The sequence below is a fragment of the Zeus faber genome (genome assembly GCF_960531495.2).
Source record: "Zeus faber genome assembly, chromosome: 20".
In the NCBI taxonomy this organism is placed as follows: Eukaryota; Metazoa; Chordata; class Actinopteri; order Zeiformes; family Zeidae; genus Zeus; species Zeus faber.
This window is the reverse complement of record NC_137207.1, coordinates 18,477,907-18,497,459: the sequence shown is the minus strand read 5'-3', so window position 1 is coordinate 18,497,459 and position 19,553 is coordinate 18,477,907. Positions and strand designations below refer to the sequence as shown.

The following is a 19,553-nucleotide window of genomic DNA, read 5'->3' as shown; positions in this document are numbered from 1 at the left end:
GGTTTAGTGAATAATAACGTGAAGCTAAAATATCAGGCTGTTGCAGATAAAGGTGGGATGAAAAGAGCAAGTCCCAAACTACGAGCGCCTGCCGTCTCCTTTAGGATGGTTGGAGATAAATTCCAGGGAACAAAACCGTGAGACTTAAGAACAATTTCATTTGCTTCGAATCTGGGCATTTCATAGAGCTTCAGTGTCGTCCACCAAGCAGGATAAGAACGAAACAAACTTTTGACTTGCTTTATTAATTCTTCACTGAAATTCAAAATTCAACATTTTCTAATACCAACCAAGTACATGATGAATGTACTGTATATTGTGAGAGAGTAGGTAAGCATAGTCACATTTTGAACTGTGGATTGCGCTCTATGTTTTAAATAGACTTTTAGTATCCATTAATGTGGTCTCAGTTTTTGTCCTCTTCAAAAAAAACAAAAACAAACAAACAAAAAAAAAAAAAAAAAAAAGCACAGGAAAGGGAATCCGAGTGTAAAATAAATTAACATAAAACATTAGAACAACACGCTGGAAAGCTCTCGGGGCCCGAACGACGATGACACATTTCTTCCTCTGGGAGGCAAAACCAAATCAAATGGCTTTCAGACGTCGAGTTACAAGCATCACTTTTTATAGAGAGTGAATTCACGTGTTTTTAGAAAATGCCCCCTCTCCCTCTTCCTCTTCCTCTCCCTCTCCCTCTTCCTCTTCCTCTCCCTCTCCCTCTTCCTCTTCCTCTCCCTCTCCCCCTCCCCCTCCTCTCGGGGACTGTGTCTCGGTGGGAGTTTGACGAAACTCAAGAGTGGAAAGGTTTCAGTTTTACTTCTTCCTGCCGCCACCGCCGCCCGACAGGATCATCACCAGCCTCATGAAGATGTTCAGCGTGTCCATGTAAATCCCCATACAGCTGCAAGTTAACACCAAATAAAATAAATGTAAATGTAAGGTAAGTTAGATAAAACATCACGACCCATTACACTGCAAGGGACTGCATGATATGCACTGTATACACAGTATATTAAGTTTTTATTTTATATACAGTATGTATGCACACTGCACAATTTCCTATTAATGACAGAATGTGAATTGAGGTTTCTTTTAAGGCTTTTTTTAATTGTTTGACAATTTGTAGGTTTTTTTTTTTTATAATTTATTTTTAATATTTGGTGTATTGTTATCATTATTGTTTGTGAAATTACTCTTATCTAATCTTTTGATTCTTTTTCTCAGGATTTCTTTAGGTTTTATTGTTTATTGTACATTTTTAGGTTTATTGTATATTGCGCATGTTTTTCTAATTGCCAATTTTTTTTAATGTGATCTATCTCGCCACCTGCTATCCATCCATCACGTCAAGCTCTTCTTGGTACAAACTCCATAAGTAAATTGATCCAATGAGCAATCCTCGTAGAATCAAGTCCTCCAGGTTTAAATCCTGCTCTGTGTGGACTTACGCGTTGATGGGGTCGTATTTCTGGGCGGCATAGAATGGGTGGGTCTCGGCACGTTTGATGACCTTCTGCGTGTCGTAGAGGAGGAACAAGCTGAACAGCACCAGGCCGCCGTAGATGGCCACTGAGTACAGCCCAGCGCCGAACGCCGAGTGGGGCGGCAAGAACATCGACCCTGGACCCAGATGGAGACGATGAACGATTCAAAACAAGCAGATTGACATGCGATTTTAATGAAGTGTGTCAGTCAACTGAGATAGGCAGGCAGGCAGGCAGGCAGGCAGGCAGGCAGGCAGACAGACAGACAGACAGACAGACGCTCGTGCAGCTCAAATCGAAACAACAGAGAAATAATGAAGTCATAGAAAATAATTGGCATTACACAATAAACCTAAAAATGAACAGAAAAATAGAAAGAATTGGCAATATACTATAAACCTAAGAACTGACACTGAAAATAAACCTAAAAAAGAACAATAAAATAAACAGAACACTTATAATAAAACAATTGAAAAAATAAATAAATAAAAATAAACTGGCAATGTACAATATAGAGACCGATTCAAATGAGTAGAAAGTCAAGTAACAAACCTATGGAGGAGGCAAACACCACCCCAAAGCCCACCGCCAGCGGACCCCCCATGTTGAGGAACTTCTCACTGGGAGCGCACATGGCCACCGTGGACAGACCCCCGACGATGCCGGCCGTGTACCAGGCCGCCCGCATCATGAGAGGGCCGCCCAGGAGTGTCAGGGGGGCGATAACAGCGCCCATCACACCTTAAAAACATAAATACAACAACATGCTTTCAAACTGGAGTGAGAATGGGGTGACAGTTAATTGTTAGTAATCCATGAAACTAACGAGCAAATTGCCATTTACTGCTGGTATGTTTTAGGCTTTCTGGGCCTTTACACGATTGTCCTCTAGTGGTGAATTGGCGTCATTACACAGACATGTTCATAATATAACCCGAGGAGCACGCCATAGAAACACAAAAGTGATCAATTATCTTCTTTTAAGCAAATAAAATGTCAAAGATCCGTTTGCATTTTTCAGTTCATTGAATTAGGTCAATAAAAGTAAGCCATCTTTTGTAATTAACTTTCATTAACATTTATTGAATGATATTCTTATTGAGCCACACCCTTTTGAAAAATGCTGTCGGGCTGGAGTCAAGAATGTATTTTTGAAGATCACCATAGAGGCTTCATATCGCATCTACTTTGTTTTGTTTAAATGCATACACTGCGTGAGAAATACACAGCACACTTCCCAACCGTTGGTTACTATGAACTTATCAAGTCAAGCTATATTTTACTTTTATGGAATTACCTTAAGGAGTACAGATAACTTATTCTCATATTTATGACAATGGATAAGGATTAACTTCCTTATTAACTTGGGTTCACCATGTTCACCTGATATGATAATCAACGTCTGAATATAGACTGAATATGACCATAAAATAAATTGTGGAGAACTCACTGTAGCGGCTTAGTTTCACCGTTAAGCAGGAGCTGGACGACACAAGCGTGAAAGTGAAAAATCGGAACTTGGTGGTGCTATGCAGAGCTCCTCCTGCACCAGGCTGTGCACCTAGTCTGAGAGTCTTTTGCCATGAAATTAACTGAGGTACCTGCATGGAGCATCCAAGCGAGGTGTTTGGGCACCGGGCTGTGCTCGTACGAAACGGACCTGACCAGCATGCCGGCTCCAATCATAGCGGCAAAGGTCGCTCCGATTGCCTGGGAAGGAAATCATAGTTAACAATACAAACTATACCAGGCAATTATATATCGTAAAAAAAAAAAAAAAAAAAAAGGGACAAATTATGAGATCACAAATATTGTTATCCCAACTGATGCGGTGAAAGTAAGTTAAATGGAAGAAAGGTCTCAGAAGGCCCGACACTGAGCCGCCCACACTGGACGGATTCAGAACACCGATGCGGAGCGACTTACGAGCCAGGAGCCTCTCATCATCAGACCCATCAGTGCCGGGGTCCTGCTCACTGCCACGGCTGACAGGGCCGTGAGGCTGATGCTGCCCGCGAAGTACATGTAGGTGGAGTGGATCCTGTCCTTCACATACTGTGGCCAGATCCTGCATGGGAGGAAAGAAGGGCGAGGTGAATAAGGCACAACTTCAAAGACACATTCAACCAGAACTAGATGAGGAAAATGTGGATAGTGGACCACATGAGACACATAGCAATTAGCAGATATAAAAAAATAATATAAACTATCATTCATTGTCCAGCCCTAACTTGAGCCAAGAGTAAAAAGTAACTTACACTGCTTTTTCAATGGCACCAATTTCATTCGACATGCCGAGTCCATAGTAGCAGAGCGCCCCGAGGCCGACAGCAGCGCCTCCAGCCAGGACCATCCTTCCCATGCCATCGACTGGGTACACAATAACAATGTTTACCACACGTCACAACAACCCCACTCTGAAATTACAGCTGAATTGCATTCAAGACTTGAAGTGATGCAGGAATATCGTAGTGCACACAAGTAAAAAGACCTTATCCGTGCTATGGGCACCATCCTAAATTAAGTATCATTACAAATACATGTATAATAATAATAATAATAATAATAATAAGTTACTTTTAATGGCAGTGTTGGTTGCTGGCTCAAAAGCTGCTTCCTTGAGCTCGTCTTTGGTCGTCCTCCCACGACGAAATCCAAATCTGGCTTTGGTGGAATAGCCCTGGAAAAAGAAGAAGAAACTACTGTCTGAATGACACATTGACATTTACCGCAAACCGGGCTGCAGTTATTTGCATATTAACTCTAGAAATGGAGATAAAAGGAAGATTAAAAAAACGCTCACAAAATATGTAAACGGCTTTAATAGGACCCTTGAATAGAGTACCTGGTAGGGCTTCAGCAGGGGTGTTGGGGTCCTCAGGGCCGAACTCCTCAGGGCAGGAGTCCCCTGGGCCAGTATGGGACGGAGCCCCGCCACTGGGAGACTCCTCAGGCATGTGAGCCTCGCCACCAGCATGATGGATGTGTTTCTGGATCAAGCCTGACACACACACGGGAAGATTTTAAATACAGTAAGGGTGTTATCAGAAAGTAAATTGTTTGCTTTGTTTACGCTATGTTTTCAAAATGTGAAAGGTGTGTTAACACTGGTGTTGAAACCACTTAAGCTATACTTAGTGTATTAGAAGGTGCACTTAACTATATTATACATATTTTTTGTACACTTATACAGCTTATGTTAGGTTAAGGTTTCAATATACTTTTTATTATTATACTTACACTACCCTTACAGCATATAATGACTAGCATACTAAAGCTATACTAATAAATTAGTAATTCAGTTTAATAAGAAGCACAGAAAATACACTTCATGTATACTCACAAACAAATGGCAAAATTAATACACTTTTAACACAATTAATATATTACAAATATACTTAAACCGTATTGAAAAACATGCTTTCCCCTTCTTGTGTTTTGTTCAATACTATTAAATGCTATCACTCCCCTCCGCGTCGTATAGAGGCGGCCTGACACTCGGGAGACGACGCATTACCGCTTCACCATCGCGTCACACGGCCACGAACGTCACGTCTCGCAGGCGTTCGTGCGACGTAGGTCAGAAAGCCATTAGCCTTTCGTCACACATCTCATACGTCGAGGTGGACGCGAGACGGAGATGGTTTTATCACCGATAAACACTGTGGGTTCGCCCTGAAACGGGCAGATCGGACGAGCAGGACGAGTTAGCTTAGTTTGGTGACGCAGCAGTGGCTTAATGGCTAACGTTAGCTTTAAAGCCACACTCAGACGCGTACACATTCGTCAATATATGTACTATGGCTACACTACACCGCCTTATACGAGCGAAAGTACAAGCTATCGCAATAAATGGACTTGTAGGGTGCATACTATCTGCGGGGCAGATATAATACACGCAATAAGAGTAAAAAGAATTACAAACCAAGCGACGCCGCCCGTTCACCTTTCCAGATACAAGCGCGCGAGATTCTGACGCAATTGTTTTGCAACCTTCCTGAAAGTTCCCACGCCTGACGTCATCGCCGCGCGACGGCGGTTCCAACGCAGCCGCTCGTGGGCGCTGCGTGGCTTTTAGGAAAACACTTTGTGTTGTGTTTTTAGTTTTATTTTTCATTAATTTCACACGTTTATAAATATTTGTGTGTTTGATTGAATTGCGGTTGTAGTGCAACTGTAAATGTGCTGTTCGCCGCTTGAAATTGTTGTTATAATTATGTTTAATAAGAAATAAATAAATGAATACATACATAGGTAGATACATACATATAAACATAAATACACACACACAGAGAGACAGACAGAAAGATAGATTGATAGATTCAAGATGTTTATTTGTCAAGAACGTAGACGTTCAAGCATACAAATGTTTAAGTAATTTCCCCCTGGGATTATTAAAGTATTTCTGATTCTGATTCTGATTCTGATTCAGTATATGCGTTGAAATGACATGGCAACGCACCGGAGATTATGCACAGATTTAATGTCGTTCAGATGCGCCTGCGCACATTTTTGTACGTTTTTAGTATTTTTAGAGCTCATTGTGCGTAATCACCTCGTGTCACGTGTGCTGGAAATTCTCGTTGTCAATAAACGCAAGTGTGTTAAAGTGGTCAAGGGTGATGTGTTCAAAGACGACCGACGGCAGACCCTTGCAAGGAGAGGAGCGCGCTGAACACGGGTCACGAGGGCGCAGCCTCGCCTCGTGGGGTCTCGGGGTCTCCTCCCGAACAATAAAAAGGTGCAGTCTCTATACTGTGGTACAAACACGCATCGTGACCTTATTGGGATGTTTCAGCCTGTGGTGCTTATTGGGATGTTTCACGCTGTGGTGCTTATCATGCAAGCGTGCAGCTTGTGTGGTGATTTCCTATTTGTGCGCTTTGCAGGCCTTGTGGTCGTCTATTGAGAACCTTATGTTCTAGACACGTGGTCCTGTTCAGAGAACTGAAAATGCATTGCGTGCGATACCTCATTTAGCAATGTGCAATTATGGCTTTGCTATACAGCTTCAATGTGGTTAATAAGCGTACAACAGTATTTTCCTATACACATGACATTTCACTTCATATACACTACTCACAAAAAGTTAGGGATATTCCGCTTTGGGGTGAAATTTCAGGATGAACCTAAAATGCACTATAACCTTTACAGGTGAACTTAATTTGACCTCCTCTAAATTTTTGAATGCACATGTCCAACTGTTCAATGTTTCAGTACTTTTTGCACAACTTGCTGTTCTCTAACAAAGAGCTGAACGGCAAAATTCACAACAGGTGTTTGATCCATGAATCGACCAATACATTTCCTGGTTCAATTAGAATTGGTATTCAAACAGTCCTCTTCATCATGCTGTTCACATTTTGACATCATGAGACCAGAACGACACCTAACAATTGATCAACAGGACCTCGCTGTTGCAAGGCTTCAAACAGGATGTTCTCAGAGGGAAGTGGCCACTGAGCTAAGTGGCACTGGTGTCACAGAGTGTCATCAGCAGGTTTCAACAGAGATACAGAGAGACTGGAAGAGTCACAGAAAGGCATAGAAGTTGACGTCCTTTGGCCACATCCCACACTGATGAGCGCTTCATTGTGAACAGTGCCCTGCGGAAGTGGATGATGAATGCCACTCAACTCCAGGCGCATTTAAGGGACGTGAGAGGCACCCAAGTGTCACGTCAGACCATTCAAAACCGTTTACATCAGCGTGGTCTGCGTGCTAGACGACCTACAAGGGTACCTGACCACACCACCAGGCACAGGCATCATCGTCTTGCACGGGCCAGGGAGCATTGACGCTGGACGAGGGACCAGTGGCCTCAGTGCATTTCTCTGATGAAAGCTGATTCACATTGAGCAGAAATGATGGCCGCCAACGATGTCGGAGACGTCAAGGAAAGCGCTAAGCATCAGCCATTGTTGTCACCAGACGAGCCTTTGGTGGTGGTGGTGTTACAGTGTGGGCAGGTGTGTCTAGTCAATACAGAACTGCCCTACACTTTGTGAATGGTACAGTGACAAGCCCATACTACCTGAATAACATAATTCATCCAGTCATTGTGCCCCTGCATGAACAACACAGGCCTCATTTCATCTTCATGGGATGCTCCAGCTCATCGAGGTCGCATCATTAGGGAACGGCTGCTGGAGACTGGGGCACCTCAAATGGAGTGGCCTGCACTTTCTCCAGACCTGAATCCCATAGAAAACCTATGGGATCAGCTGAGTCGCCGTGTAGAGGCTCGTAACTCTGTGCCCCAGAACCTCAATGACCTGAGGGCCACCCTTCAAGAAGAGTGGGGTGCCACGCCTCAGCAGACAATAAGTCGACTTGTGAACAGCATGAGACGTCGTTGTCAAGCTGTAATTGATGCTCAAGGGCACATGACAAGTTATTGAGACATTGACATTTTTTGTTGTGGTTTACCCACCACTGTTGTTGGCTTTTGTTTTCAATAAATTGTTTGAGATGAAATCACCATTGCATGCTTCTACTTAAATGCCCTACTTTCATGATATAATATCACTGTCGCGTGAAGCTGATTTTCCATAAAATTCACCCGAAAGCCAAATATCCCTGACTTTTTGTGAGTAGCGTATGTATGACCGTATATATGTGACAAATAACCTCTTGAATCCTGAGAGGGTCCACGGGACTTTTCTGTAATTCCCTATTTTAAATTCATATTTTTTTAACTTGTGTATGAAGATACACGTTATTATAAATAGAACTATAACGCACTGTATAATGTTATAATATTCTGAAACGCACACATATCTTTGTCCACCACTAGATGGCGGCAGTTTACCCTTTAACTTTTAGCGCCAGCGTCAGTGCAGATTAAATCAACTAATTCAAAATCAGCGACGTTTTCAGTTAAAAACACGAATCGATCGTAACAAACGAGTCCATCACCTACCCGCAGCACAGGGCTTTGTCTCGAACCAATTTAATCGTTCCCAACCAAATAAGCAGCTGGAGACACAGGGCAGGTCTTTCAAGTTAAGTGCGCTCCTCGCCCCCGTTGGTCCAACTTTCAGTGGAGCGCGCTGTTCACTCGCACTCGGACCGGGGACCGAGCGTGTGCTCCGACCCGAAGCCCGTCACGTTTCCACTGTCTTTTCTCGTCTTCACCTTGGGGGAAAAGGAGGCCCAACATTTTGTTTTGATTGGACTTTTTTTATTTTATTTTTTTTAATTTTTCAACATATGAACTAGGTCTTCTGACCCAAAGAACATGGGATATATTCATGTTGTAAATCGTACTACAGGACACACTCGCCCTACTGACCAACTCCATGGACCATATGATGCTGGATGCAGACGATTCATCTCCACAGCTTGTTGAGCCCAAATAGGATGGTGGGTATAATGAATTTTGTAAAATAACGTCATTAATCCAACCATATCATACAACGATGTTTCTAGAAAGCCACTTTTCACCAAACACTATAGACGGAATAAACTTCTCCTGAACAGCCCCACAGAGGCGCGTTGGAGTTGAGGAATGATGTGGAATTATTTATTTGCAGTCGTTTCTACATGTTAAGACACATCTTACATTTCGAGCTGAAGTACTTTCACTGTATCTTTATGACCACCTGATGTTATCATGTGGTACTTTATCTGTCCTTTCTCGGGAAAAACTATTTTATGAACACTTTGTAATTATATATTTTTATCCCACTCTAATTTATAGTGCTTGGGACTTCCCCAAGGTGCAGTCTCTATACTGTGGTACAAACACGCATCGTGACCTTATTGGGATGTTTCAGCCTGTGGTGCTTATTGGGATGTTTCACGCTGTGGTGCTTATCATGCAAGCGTGCAGCTTGTGTGGTGATTTCCTATTTGTGCGCTTTGCAGGCCTTGTGGTCGTCTTTTGAGAACCTTATGTTCTAGACACGTGGTCATGTTCAGAGAACTGAAAATGCATTGCGTGCGATACCTCATTTAGCAATGTGCAATTATGGCTTTGCTATACAGCTTCAATGTGGTTAATAAGCGTACAACAGTATTTTCCTATACACATGACATTTCACTTCATATACACTACTCACAAAAAGTTAGGGATATTCCGCTTTGGGGTGAAATTTCAGGATGAACCTAAAATGCACTATAACCTTTACAGGTGAACTTAATTTGACCTCCTCTAAACTTTTGAATGCACATGTCCAACTGTTCAATGTTTCAGTACTTTTTGCACAACTTGCTGTTCTCTAACAAAGAGCTGAACGGCAAAATTCACAACAGGTGTTTGATCCATGAATCGACCAATACATTTCCTGGTTCAATTAGAATTGGTATTTAAACAGTCCTCTTCATCAAGCTGTTCACATTTTGACATCATGAGACCAGAACGACACCTAACAATTGATCAACAGGACCTCGCTGTTGCGAGGCTTCAAACAGGATGTTCTCAGAGGGAAGTGGCCACTGAGCTAAGTGGCACTGGTGTCACAGAGTGTCATCAGCAGGTTTCAACAGAGATACAGAGAGACTGGAAGAGTCACAGAAAGGCATAGAAGTTGACGTCCTTTGGCCACATCCCACACTGATGAGCGCTTCATCGTGAACAGTGCCCTGCGGAAGTGGATGATGATGCCACTCAACTCCAGGCGCATTTAAGGGAGGTGAGAGGCACCCAAGTGTCACGTCAGACCATTCAAAACCGTTGACATCAGCGTGGTCTGCGTGCTAGACGACCTACAAGGGTACCTGACCACACCACCAGGCACAGGCATCATCGTCTTGCACGGGCCAGGGAGCATTGACGCTGGACGAGGGACCAGTGGCCTCAGATCTGTTCTCTGATGAAAGCTGATTCACGTTGAGCAGAAATGATGGCCGCCAACGATGTCGGAGACGTCAAGGAGAGCGCTAAGCATCAGCCATTGTTGTCACCAGACGAGCCTTTGGTGGTGGTGGTGTTACAGTGTGGGCAGGTGTGTCTAGTCAATACAACTGCCCTACACTTTGTGAATGGTACAGTGACAAGCCCAAACTACCTGAATAACATCATTCATCCAGTCATTGTGCCCCTGCATGAACAACACAGGCCTCATTTCATCATCATGGACGACAATGCTCCAGCTCATCGAGGTCGCCTCGTTAGGGAACGGCTGCTGGAGACTGGGGCACCTCAAATGGAGTGGCCTGCACTTTCTCCAGACCTGAATCCCATAGAAATCCTATGGGATCAGCTGAGTCACCGTGTAGAGGCTCGTAACTCTGTACCCCAGAACCTCAATGACCTGAGGGCCGCCCTTCAAGAAGAGTGGGGGGGGGGGGGGGGCATGCCTCAGCAGACAATAAGTCGACTTGTGAACAGCATGAGACGTCGTTGTCAAGCTGTAATTGATGCTCAAGGGCACATGACAAGTTATTGAGACATTGACATTTTTTGTTGTGGTTTACCCACCACTGTTGTTGGCTTTTGTTTTCAATAAATTGTTTGAGATGAAATCACCATTGCATGCTTCTACTTAAATGCCCTACTTTCATGATATAATATCACTGTCGCGTGAACTTTTTACATTTTCCATAAAATTCACCCGAAAGCCAAATATCCCTGACTTTTTGTGAGTAGCGTATGTATGACCGTATATATGTGACAAATAACCTCTTGAATCCTGAGAGGGTCCACGGGACTTTTCTGTAATTCCCTATTTTAAATTCATATTTTTTTAACTTGTGTATGAAGATACGCGTTATTATAAATAGAACTATAACGCACTGTATAATGTTATAATATTCTGAAACGCACACATATCTTTGTCCACCACTAGATGGCGGCAGTTTACCCTTTAACTTTTAGCGCCAGCGTCAGTGCAGATTAAATCAACTAATTCAAAATCAGCGACGTTTTCAGTTAAAAACACGAATCGATCGTAACAAACGAGTCCATCACCTACCCGCAGCACAGGGCTTTGTCTCGAACCAATATAATCGTTCCCAACCAAATAAGCAGCTGGAGACACAGGGCAGGTCTTTCAAGTTAAGTGCGCTCCTCGCCCCCGTTGGTCCAACTTTCAGTGGAGCGCGCTGTTCACTCGCACTCGGACCGGGGACCGAGCGTGTGCTCCGACCCGAAGCCCGTCACGTTTCCACTGTCTTTTCTCGTCTTCACCTTGGGGGAAAAGGAGGCCCAACATTTTGTTTTGATTGGACTTTTTTTTTTTTTTTTTTTAATTTTTCAACATATGAACTAGGTCTTCTGACCCAAAGAACATGGGATATATTCATGTTGTAAATCGTACTACAGGACACACTCGCCCTACTGACCAACTCCATGGACCATATGATGCTGGATGCAGACGATTCATCTCCACAGCTTGTTGAGCCCAAATAGGATGGTGGGTATAATGAATTTTGTAAAATAACGTCATTAATCCAACCATATCATACAACGATGTTTCTAGAAAGCCACTTTTCACCAAACACTATAGACGGAATAAACTTCTCCTGAACAGCCCCACAGAGGCGCGTTGGAGTTGAGGAATGATGTGGAATTATTTATTTGCAGTCGTTTCTACATGTTAAGACACATCTTACATTTCGAGCTGAAGTACTTTCACTGTATCTTTATGACCACCTGATGTTATCATGTGGTACTGTATCTGTCCTTTCTCGGGAAAAACTATTTTATGAACACTTTGTAATTATATATTTTTATCCCACTCTAATTTATAGTGCTTGGGACTTCCAAGTAAATTGGGGGGGTGACCCCTGGATACCATCAGCACCAACCAACTCCCCTTATCTCTCCTCTGCCTGATATGTTTTCATGGTCTTTTTACCTTGTCATTTTCATGGGACTAGTTTTCATTTGGACTTATCGCCTCGGCTTCCATCCCTTCACTTTGCAGAGCAACATTTATTGTCTCTCATAATATTTTTGGTACATCATCCGAGTCAGTTGCTGGGAAAACCCAATTTTTTTTGCTTTGTTGCACTTAATATAAGAAGAGACACTCCATACTGATAGTAATTCCTTCCCTTTGATTTTATACATAATATGGTTTGTACATGTTCCACACAAACCAAATCAAATTGGGTATGGCTGGTTGACGTTGAGTATTTCTTCGCAGAGGGATTTACATTAATAACATGCTGCTATTAAAATTATTTCTAACAAGATGATAAATGGTGCATTGGCACTTTTGGTCATGAACAGATGATCAAAAGTGTCCAACGCCCCAGCGGTGTGTGAATATTCAAAAATATCATCTCATGGTGGTGGTTTTTACACAGCGTGAGTATGTTGTGCAGTAAGCTGTGATAATTGGGGGTAGATCTACTTTACCATATCCTCAGGCAGCACACTTTGATGAAGTGGTGAGGAATCTTCCCCCCCTCTAAATCTAATTTGAGGTAGCACACACAAAAAAAACAAAAAAACAGGCTGCTATGACTTATTGACTCCTGACTCAAGTGGCTCCTCTTGTTCCGAGAGGAGTCACGTCTTACTCATTATCCTATGGCGCGTCTTTGCAGCAAAAGACAGAGGCTGAGAAACTACTCTTCTGGTGGTCCACTGGTGTCCGCCGGGTCTCATAACGTACACATGGCAACTAGTGTCGTGGAGCTCAGTCACTGACCCCCTGACGTGTGAATGACCCCGCCAGTTTACGTGTGAATTCTGCCCAGTGGGACCAGAGAGCAGAGCCGGGCGCTCTGAGGGACCTTTGTGGTCGTGGCATGCGGCAGGGTGGTGCAAGACGGAGCCAAGCCTTCCCTCCCGATGAAAGCTCACCTCAGTGCACGGGGGCCGCCCTTTCACCCCCTGATTACTCACCAGTCCACGTTGACAAAACTTCGGTCTCGCAGACATTTCACAGGCGGTGTCCGCAAACCGTCCGTCCCCTGTGTTTAGGAGTGCTCTGGCTTTTTGGACCGGCCCTGGGACAGAGGTTGCGACAGGATGCGCGAACTGGACGTTCCAGACCCGTAAAGACAAATTTCCCCGCCTTGTTACAGGCCTTCTCTGGGGACGGGCCGGTGTGGGAGCTTCCGTTTCCTACGGAGCGCTTGTTTTCACGTGAAACAAAAAAAACAAAACGTCCTTTCTGCATGGTTGGTCAAGAGGGGCCGTGGGTCTGATCACTTAGCAGCAGCAGTCGCACTTATGGGGTTGGACCTGGAGCGAGACTTGTAAGCATTTCATTGCATTCCATTAGAAGTTACTGAACCTCTCCGGGCTCCATCGGTACCAATAGATCATATGAACACACACGGCCTCATGTCCGACGCCGCTCAAAAGACACTATGGATGGCCGGGGTTACAGTATCAGCCTCTGTTCTCAAGGAGCTGATGACGTTTTTCAACAATTTCCTTCATATTGTCTGTGAAAATGATACTTTTCCAATCCACCCCGTGGGAGGCTGCTTGGTTCATTGTTGACAGGCATTTTCCTGGTGGACAAAGCTTTGGTTAAAGCCCTGGAATAGTTAGTGACCATAGCAAAATAGCCATTATACCCAAAGCAAACCTCATATCAATCAATCAAACTGGTAAAATCCCTGAATGGTCATAAACTATTAAAACCCCTCCTCATTTCATTTCCTACAGCCCCGACACCCCCATCTTCTCCGTACTTACTTACTATACTTGCTGGCGTTTGCCCGTGCATCCGCCCTCGCCCTCGGCGGGCGTGTCAAGCGCTGTGTGAAAGGCGACACAGCACATTACGTGGGAGCACCAGACCATTAGCCGCTCACCATATGGTCTCCCTCCTCCTGCGGCAGCCGGGTCATGTCACAGCCGCGCCCAGACGAAAAGATCCCCCCCCCCCCCCCCCGTTGACGTGCAGCAGCAGTTGGGAGGTTTTGGGCCGGGTGGCGGCGGCGGAGGAAGTTGAGCTGAAGTTGGCGTTGTCCTCTGTTCCACGTCGGGGTGCTCGTCGCCCTTTCGCACGGTGTCTTTGATTTCCTCGCGGCCCCGCATGGGAGAATCCCAGAGGAGAGGAGGAGAGGAAGCCCCCCCCCCACGTCCCACTCCTCCCGCGCCGTTCTGTGGAGCGCCGGCCTTTCAAGTGACCGCTCGGTGCGGGGGGGGGCTCGCCTCCCCCCCCCCCCCCGAAATTCCACCGCCGCTCCTCGAGATAACGAGGGCTTCCGCATCGGAGCGGATTAGATGATACGGGAAGCACTTTGAGACGTTCTATTCTTACTCACCTTCCTGCCAGTCAAGGGAGCCCTATGGGAGGGGGGGGGGGAGGGGGGGGTGCGGGGTTCCCATCCCAGTAGCGTTGCTGTGTAGGAGGAGAACTCGAGGTGGAGGAGGAACCGAGCAGGTGTTCTCGGCGCGGATGACTTCCCCGTCGTGTAAACCACACCGTGACTATTCCGTCCCAAAAACGGGAAGCTGCTACCCCCCCCCCCCCGCTATGAGTAGACACATTCATGGGGTTTGAAGGTGGGGATTTGAAAAGCGAGCGTGCGCGACGTGGCGCGGCCGAGCTTCAGTCCCGCCCGACGTGTGACGGACAGTTTAATGTTCATTTCATTTACAGGACGAAACATCACCTGCGGCGGGGAACACCAAGAACCGGCGGGCTCTTTAAGAGATTGGCAGAACCCATTAAGAAGCAGTCTGTAACGGCGCATCCCGACACGGCTACACCCAAGGATGAGGATCAAATACACAATATCAATTGTCTTTTTCGTGGCACTTGTTATCATTGAGAAGGAAAACAACATTATCTCACGGTGAGTCCATTTCAGCCATCAACGGAGCGCTTTTTTTTTTTTTTCTTTCTTCTTCTTCTTCTGTTGTCTCTGTTGTAGGAGTTGCGCTCGGACCTCTCGCTTGCGTTGCCCTCTTTCGGGCTTAAAAACACTCAACTCACTCCGTGACAACTATTCATATAAGATGAGACAAGACATAATCCCCCCCCCCCCCAACCCCGCGGGAGAAATCCATGCATCGCAGCAGCTCAGTGGAGAAGATGGAAGTACAGAGTGCGAGATGACACTATGTTCACAAATATATGCATTCAACATTTTTAACAAGTAATATAAATAATTATAACAGCTCAACAATAATACATAGTGTAGTTATTTTAAATGAAATGCTAAATATAAAATATAAGGTGAGAAATGTTCAAAATAGCATATGGAAATGTTTGATGACAATACCAAGCATGGATATTACATATTACTGTTGTGTACAAATCTGTGCAACTCTGATCGTTACTTTCTCTTACATTTGGACACTGATGTGACGTCTTCTTTGCTGGCTCTTTCAGGGTGTCAGATAAGCTCATCTTGAAGCAGACGCCCCAGACCCTGCAGCCCGATGACTCCTCCCACACGCACCTGAAGCCCAATGGCTCCATCACCACGCTCACCAAGCTGGAGCCGGCCTTCACCCTGATGAAGCGGCGCCTGGAGAACTACACGGAGCCCCAGGAGCCCCGCGCGGCCGGCGGGAAGCACATCCTCCTGCTGGCCACCACTCGGACGGGCTCCTCCTTCGTGGGCGAGTTCTTCAACCAGCAGGGCGACAACATGTTCTACCTGTTCGAGCCGCTGTGGCACGTGGAGCGCATGCTGACGCTAGAGACCGGCGGCACCAACGCCACGGCGGCGGCGCGGGCGTACCGCGACGTGCTCCGGCAGCTCTTCCTCTGCGACTTCTCCCCGCTGGAGGGCTTCATCGACCCCCCGCCCGTGGACCACGTCACCGCCGCGCTCTTCCGCCGCGAGTCCAGCAGCTCGCTGTGCGAGGAGTCGGTGTGCAGCCCGTTCGTCAAGGGCGTCTTCGAGCGCTACCACTGCAGGACCAGGCGCTGCGGGCCCCTGAACTTCACCACGGCCTCCGAGTCGTGCCGGCAGAAGGAGCACCGGGCCATCAAGTCGGTGAGGGTCCGCCAGCTGGAGAACCTGCGTCCGCTGGCCGAGGACCCCCGCCTGGACGTCAGGTTCATCCAGCTGGTGCGGGACCCCAGGGCCGTGCTGGCCTCCCGCATGGTGGCCTTCGCCGCAAAATACAGGAATTGGAAGCAGTGGGCCATGGACGGGGATGTGCCCATTGATGACGATGAGGTGAGGAAGCTCAAAGGGAACTGCGACAACATCCGGATGTCCGCCGAAGTCGGCCTGAGACAGCCGCCGTGGCTGCGTCGGCGCTACATGCTGGTGCGCTACGAGGACATCGCTCGGTTCCCCATGAGCAAGGCGTCGGAGATGTACCGGTTCACCGAGATCCCCTTCACGCCGCAGGTCAAGGCCTGGATCCTTAAGAACACACAGGCTTCCAAGGAGGCCGGCGGCGTGTATTCCACGCAGAAAAACTCCTCGGAGCAAGTGGAAAAGTGGAGGTTCAGCATTCCTTTCAAAATAGCTCAGGTGGTACAGAATGTCTGCGGGCCGACGCTCAAACTGTTCGGCTACAAATTTGTAGACAGCAAAGAGATGCTGATGGACAGGAGCATCAGTCTGATCGAGGAAAAGGTGTTCAGTTTCATGTAGGCTTTGAACCAACTAATAAGGACCCTACCAACAACCAATAGTTGGGAAATTACATATTTATTGTGGACTGACCGCCTCAAAGAGAAGGTGATATTTTGTGAGTCTATTATTTATCGTTTGTTACTATTTAAATTAAAGAATGTTGAAGAAAATGTGTTTGAGTGGGACTCTCGCATGGCTTTTTATATGTGGGATTTCTAATTGTGCACGCTGCCCAAAGTCCGACCCGGCGAGGTCAAGGAACAGTGACGGCCGTTTTGTGAATGTTAATAACTTGTCTTAAAATGTTTTTTTTTTAATAAAACAAAATTCTCAAGGGCTGCAGCAACAGAAGCTGCTTTTATACCAAAGAAACTTGAAGTGAAATGCAAAGCCCGGCCTCGATGAATGAGCCGCCTTGTACGGCAGCATTCATCTCAGAGGAAACGTCCCGCAGCACTAAAGATAATTAATTTTTCCTTCTGTTTGCCGACGGTCAATATCGCTCCGGCTTTTCAATGAGCTGCACAAATAACCGCCCCCAATTTGCACGTCGACCCAGGTTGTACTGTACCCCACAGACCCGACAGACCTTCGTAACAGACCGAACGGAGCGGTTTGCAATGGTCCTTGCGACAGCGTTGGGGTCCGTTCTGTAAAACAAAAAAGAAGGAAAAAAAGAAAAATCCAAAACAAAACAGATGTTTACAGTGCTACTGTATGCAGACATTCCAACTGCAGCTGGTTTGCAGGGATGTGTGAGGTTTGTCGGTTGCTCTTTGTTGACACAGGCCTCTTGGCTGGTGATTACACAGGGGGCCGGGATACCTGTGGGGCCTTGCAGGGCTGTCCAGGAGATGCCGGTTTGTTTGTTTGTTTGTTTGTTTTTTTGCATTTTGCTTCTGACAATAAATCTCTTCTCTCATTTATTGTGAATTAAACGTGGCGTGTCTTTCCCCCACCCCAAAATCAATCGCACGAGCAAGCGAAAATAAATAAGCGTACCATACGGGGGTGTTCTATGGAGCCGCCTGGTTTATAGTGTTGCTTGTAAATTTCAGTTTGTTCTGGACCCAGTTGGGATAGACAAAACACATGTCCCACTGTTGGAGGTTTTTTTGTTTTATTATGTCATGAAAAAAAACAGTCATTGCAAAATAAGACAGACTAAATGACATAATCAGCACATCCCAATAAACTACAGTAGAAACTTTCACTTTAAATAGACACAGATAGATATTGCAGTTTTAATGGCGATACAGTTACACTTTTGCAGGGAATTTTTGACTGAATTATTCCTTGATTGCAGAGCAACCTTTTCATTTTTTTTTATTCTCCCTTGAATAGATTATTTAGGGATAAACCTCGGCCTCTTTTGTCCATTTTCCCAGCTGGTCTTCGAGGTAGCGAGGCCAAAGTTTGCCGTGCAGCGTGGAGGCAGCGCTGTCGGACTTCCACTGTGTTTACCACTGTGCCAGTGCACGGCTATTTAAATCCCCAAAGCCTGCAATTACCCCATAGCTTTACATATAATGTGGTCAGAGCCATTTTCCTCTACCTGACCCCGCCCGTCTACGCACACCCCAAAAGGCTCTAGGCTGCTCTCTCTCTCTATTTCTCGCTCTCCTCTCCCTCTCTAACTAAATTAAACTAAAACTGAAAAATTTTGCAGTCAATAATATACAAAAATCCCCCCCCCAAAAAAAAAAGATTAAAAAGATAAGTGTACACACTGCTGTTAAAAATATACATAGAGATTAGTGAAGATAGTTGCTGTTTGCTGTTAAAAAGAAAAGTGGAAATTTTTGTCTATCTCTCCATCTCCTGCCTCGTTCTAAGTGAAATGAAGGTACGCGGCAGCAACGTAGTTCAGATAAATAAATACATAAATAAACCAATAAACCGGCCTCAGTGACACAGATTTACCACGTTTTCACGTGGAAATTTACCACGTTTTCACTCACTCATATTCCACATTCGTTGTAATTGCAGTGCATGTGTTTAGCCCGAGGGCTTTGTTTGTTGATCTCTATTTATGTTCATATAAATAAACACTTGGAAACATGTCTGTTAGAGTCCAAAATCTAATGGCGTTGGGCGTTGATAAACTCTTGGATGGCGACGGCTTTATGTGGGACGTGTGTGGGTGGAGTCACTGTATGGTTAGGGGAAAATATAGAATAGAAGAACCGCTTTCCACCAAATTAAGGCCTTCTCCCACCCCACCACCACCACATCACCACCACCACCACCACCACTTTTTCTGCAGTAAAAAACTAGGGCATTTTGAGGTACCCCACCCTCCCTCCTGCCCTGTTATATGGTGCGACGCCACATCAAACACCAGGGGCTTTGGCGTTATCGCAGTTGTCACGTGAGTCACAGGCCGGGACATAAAACATAAAACATAAAACCGCTGCTCCGCGCTCCACCTCACACCGCGCAGAAGCGGTAAATAAAAGTCAAGGTGTTGTGTTGTGTTACACTGTAATTATGGGGGGTATGCGAGAAACAAAGGCACGGTGTCCCGCTCCACGCAGCGTTCCGAGTTTTACGACGAAAGTCCCCTGGGAGACAGAGTTGCCTTTGGAAAATGCAATTCTATTCTAG

The 19,553-nt window shown here is 45.6% G+C and overlaps 2 protein-coding genes across 2 annotated transcripts; one reads left to right on the top strand and one right to left on the bottom strand.

Moving 5' to 3' along the window:
* Positions 1-226: 226 nt before the first annotated feature.
* Positions 227-5,498, bottom strand: ghitm (growth hormone inducible transmembrane protein). The gene is made up of 9 exons (XM_080021712.1): positions 5,413-5,498; positions 4,333-4,488; positions 4,065-4,167; positions 3,746-3,857; positions 3,414-3,555; positions 3,089-3,197; positions 2,040-2,228; positions 1,452-1,623; positions 227-904 (listed from the first exon to the last, which is right to left on the bottom strand). The coding sequence occupies exons 2-9, from the start codon at positions 4,462-4,464 to the stop codon at positions 817-819; spliced, it is 1,047 nt and encodes a 348-aa protein (XP_079877838.1). The 5' UTR covers positions 4,465-4,488; positions 5,413-5,498; the 3' UTR covers positions 227-816.
* Positions 5,499-15,067: 9,569 nt separating this feature from the next.
* Positions 15,068-17,940, top strand: chst3b (carbohydrate (chondroitin 6) sulfotransferase 3b). Its single transcript, XM_080021397.1, has 2 exons — positions 15,068-15,200; positions 15,740-17,940. The coding sequence occupies exons 1-2, from the start codon at positions 15,121-15,123 to the stop codon at positions 16,962-16,964; spliced, it is 1,305 nt and encodes a 434-aa protein (XP_079877523.1). The 5' UTR covers positions 15,068-15,120; the 3' UTR covers positions 16,965-17,940.
* Positions 17,941-19,553: the final 1,613 nt, after the last annotated feature.

What these genes read in the sequence shown, in the direction of transcription:
- ghitm (XM_080021712.1), bottom strand. Translation starts at nt 4,464, where the DNA reads ATGCTGGTGGCGAGGCTCACATGCCTGAGGAGTCTCCCAGTGGCGGGG. An exon ending in GGTGCCATTGAAAAAGCAGT is followed by an intron (nt 3,556 to 3,745) that starts GTAAGTTACTTT and finishes CCTCCCATGCAG; the next exon opens with GATCTGGCCACAGTATGTGA. An exon ending in GGTGTTTGCCTCCTCCATAG is followed by an intron (nt 1,624 to 2,039) that starts GTTTGTTACTTG and finishes ATCTGGGTCCAG; the next exon opens with GGTCGATGTTCTTGCCGCCC.
- chst3b (XM_080021397.1), top strand. Translation starts at nt 15,121, where the DNA reads ATGAGGATCAAATACACAATATCAATTGTCTTTTTCGTGGCACTTGTT. An exon ending in GAAAACAACATTATCTCACG is followed by an intron (nt 15,201 to 15,739) that starts GTGAGTCCATTT and finishes TGGCTCTTTCAG; the next exon opens with GGTGTCAGATAAGCTCATCT.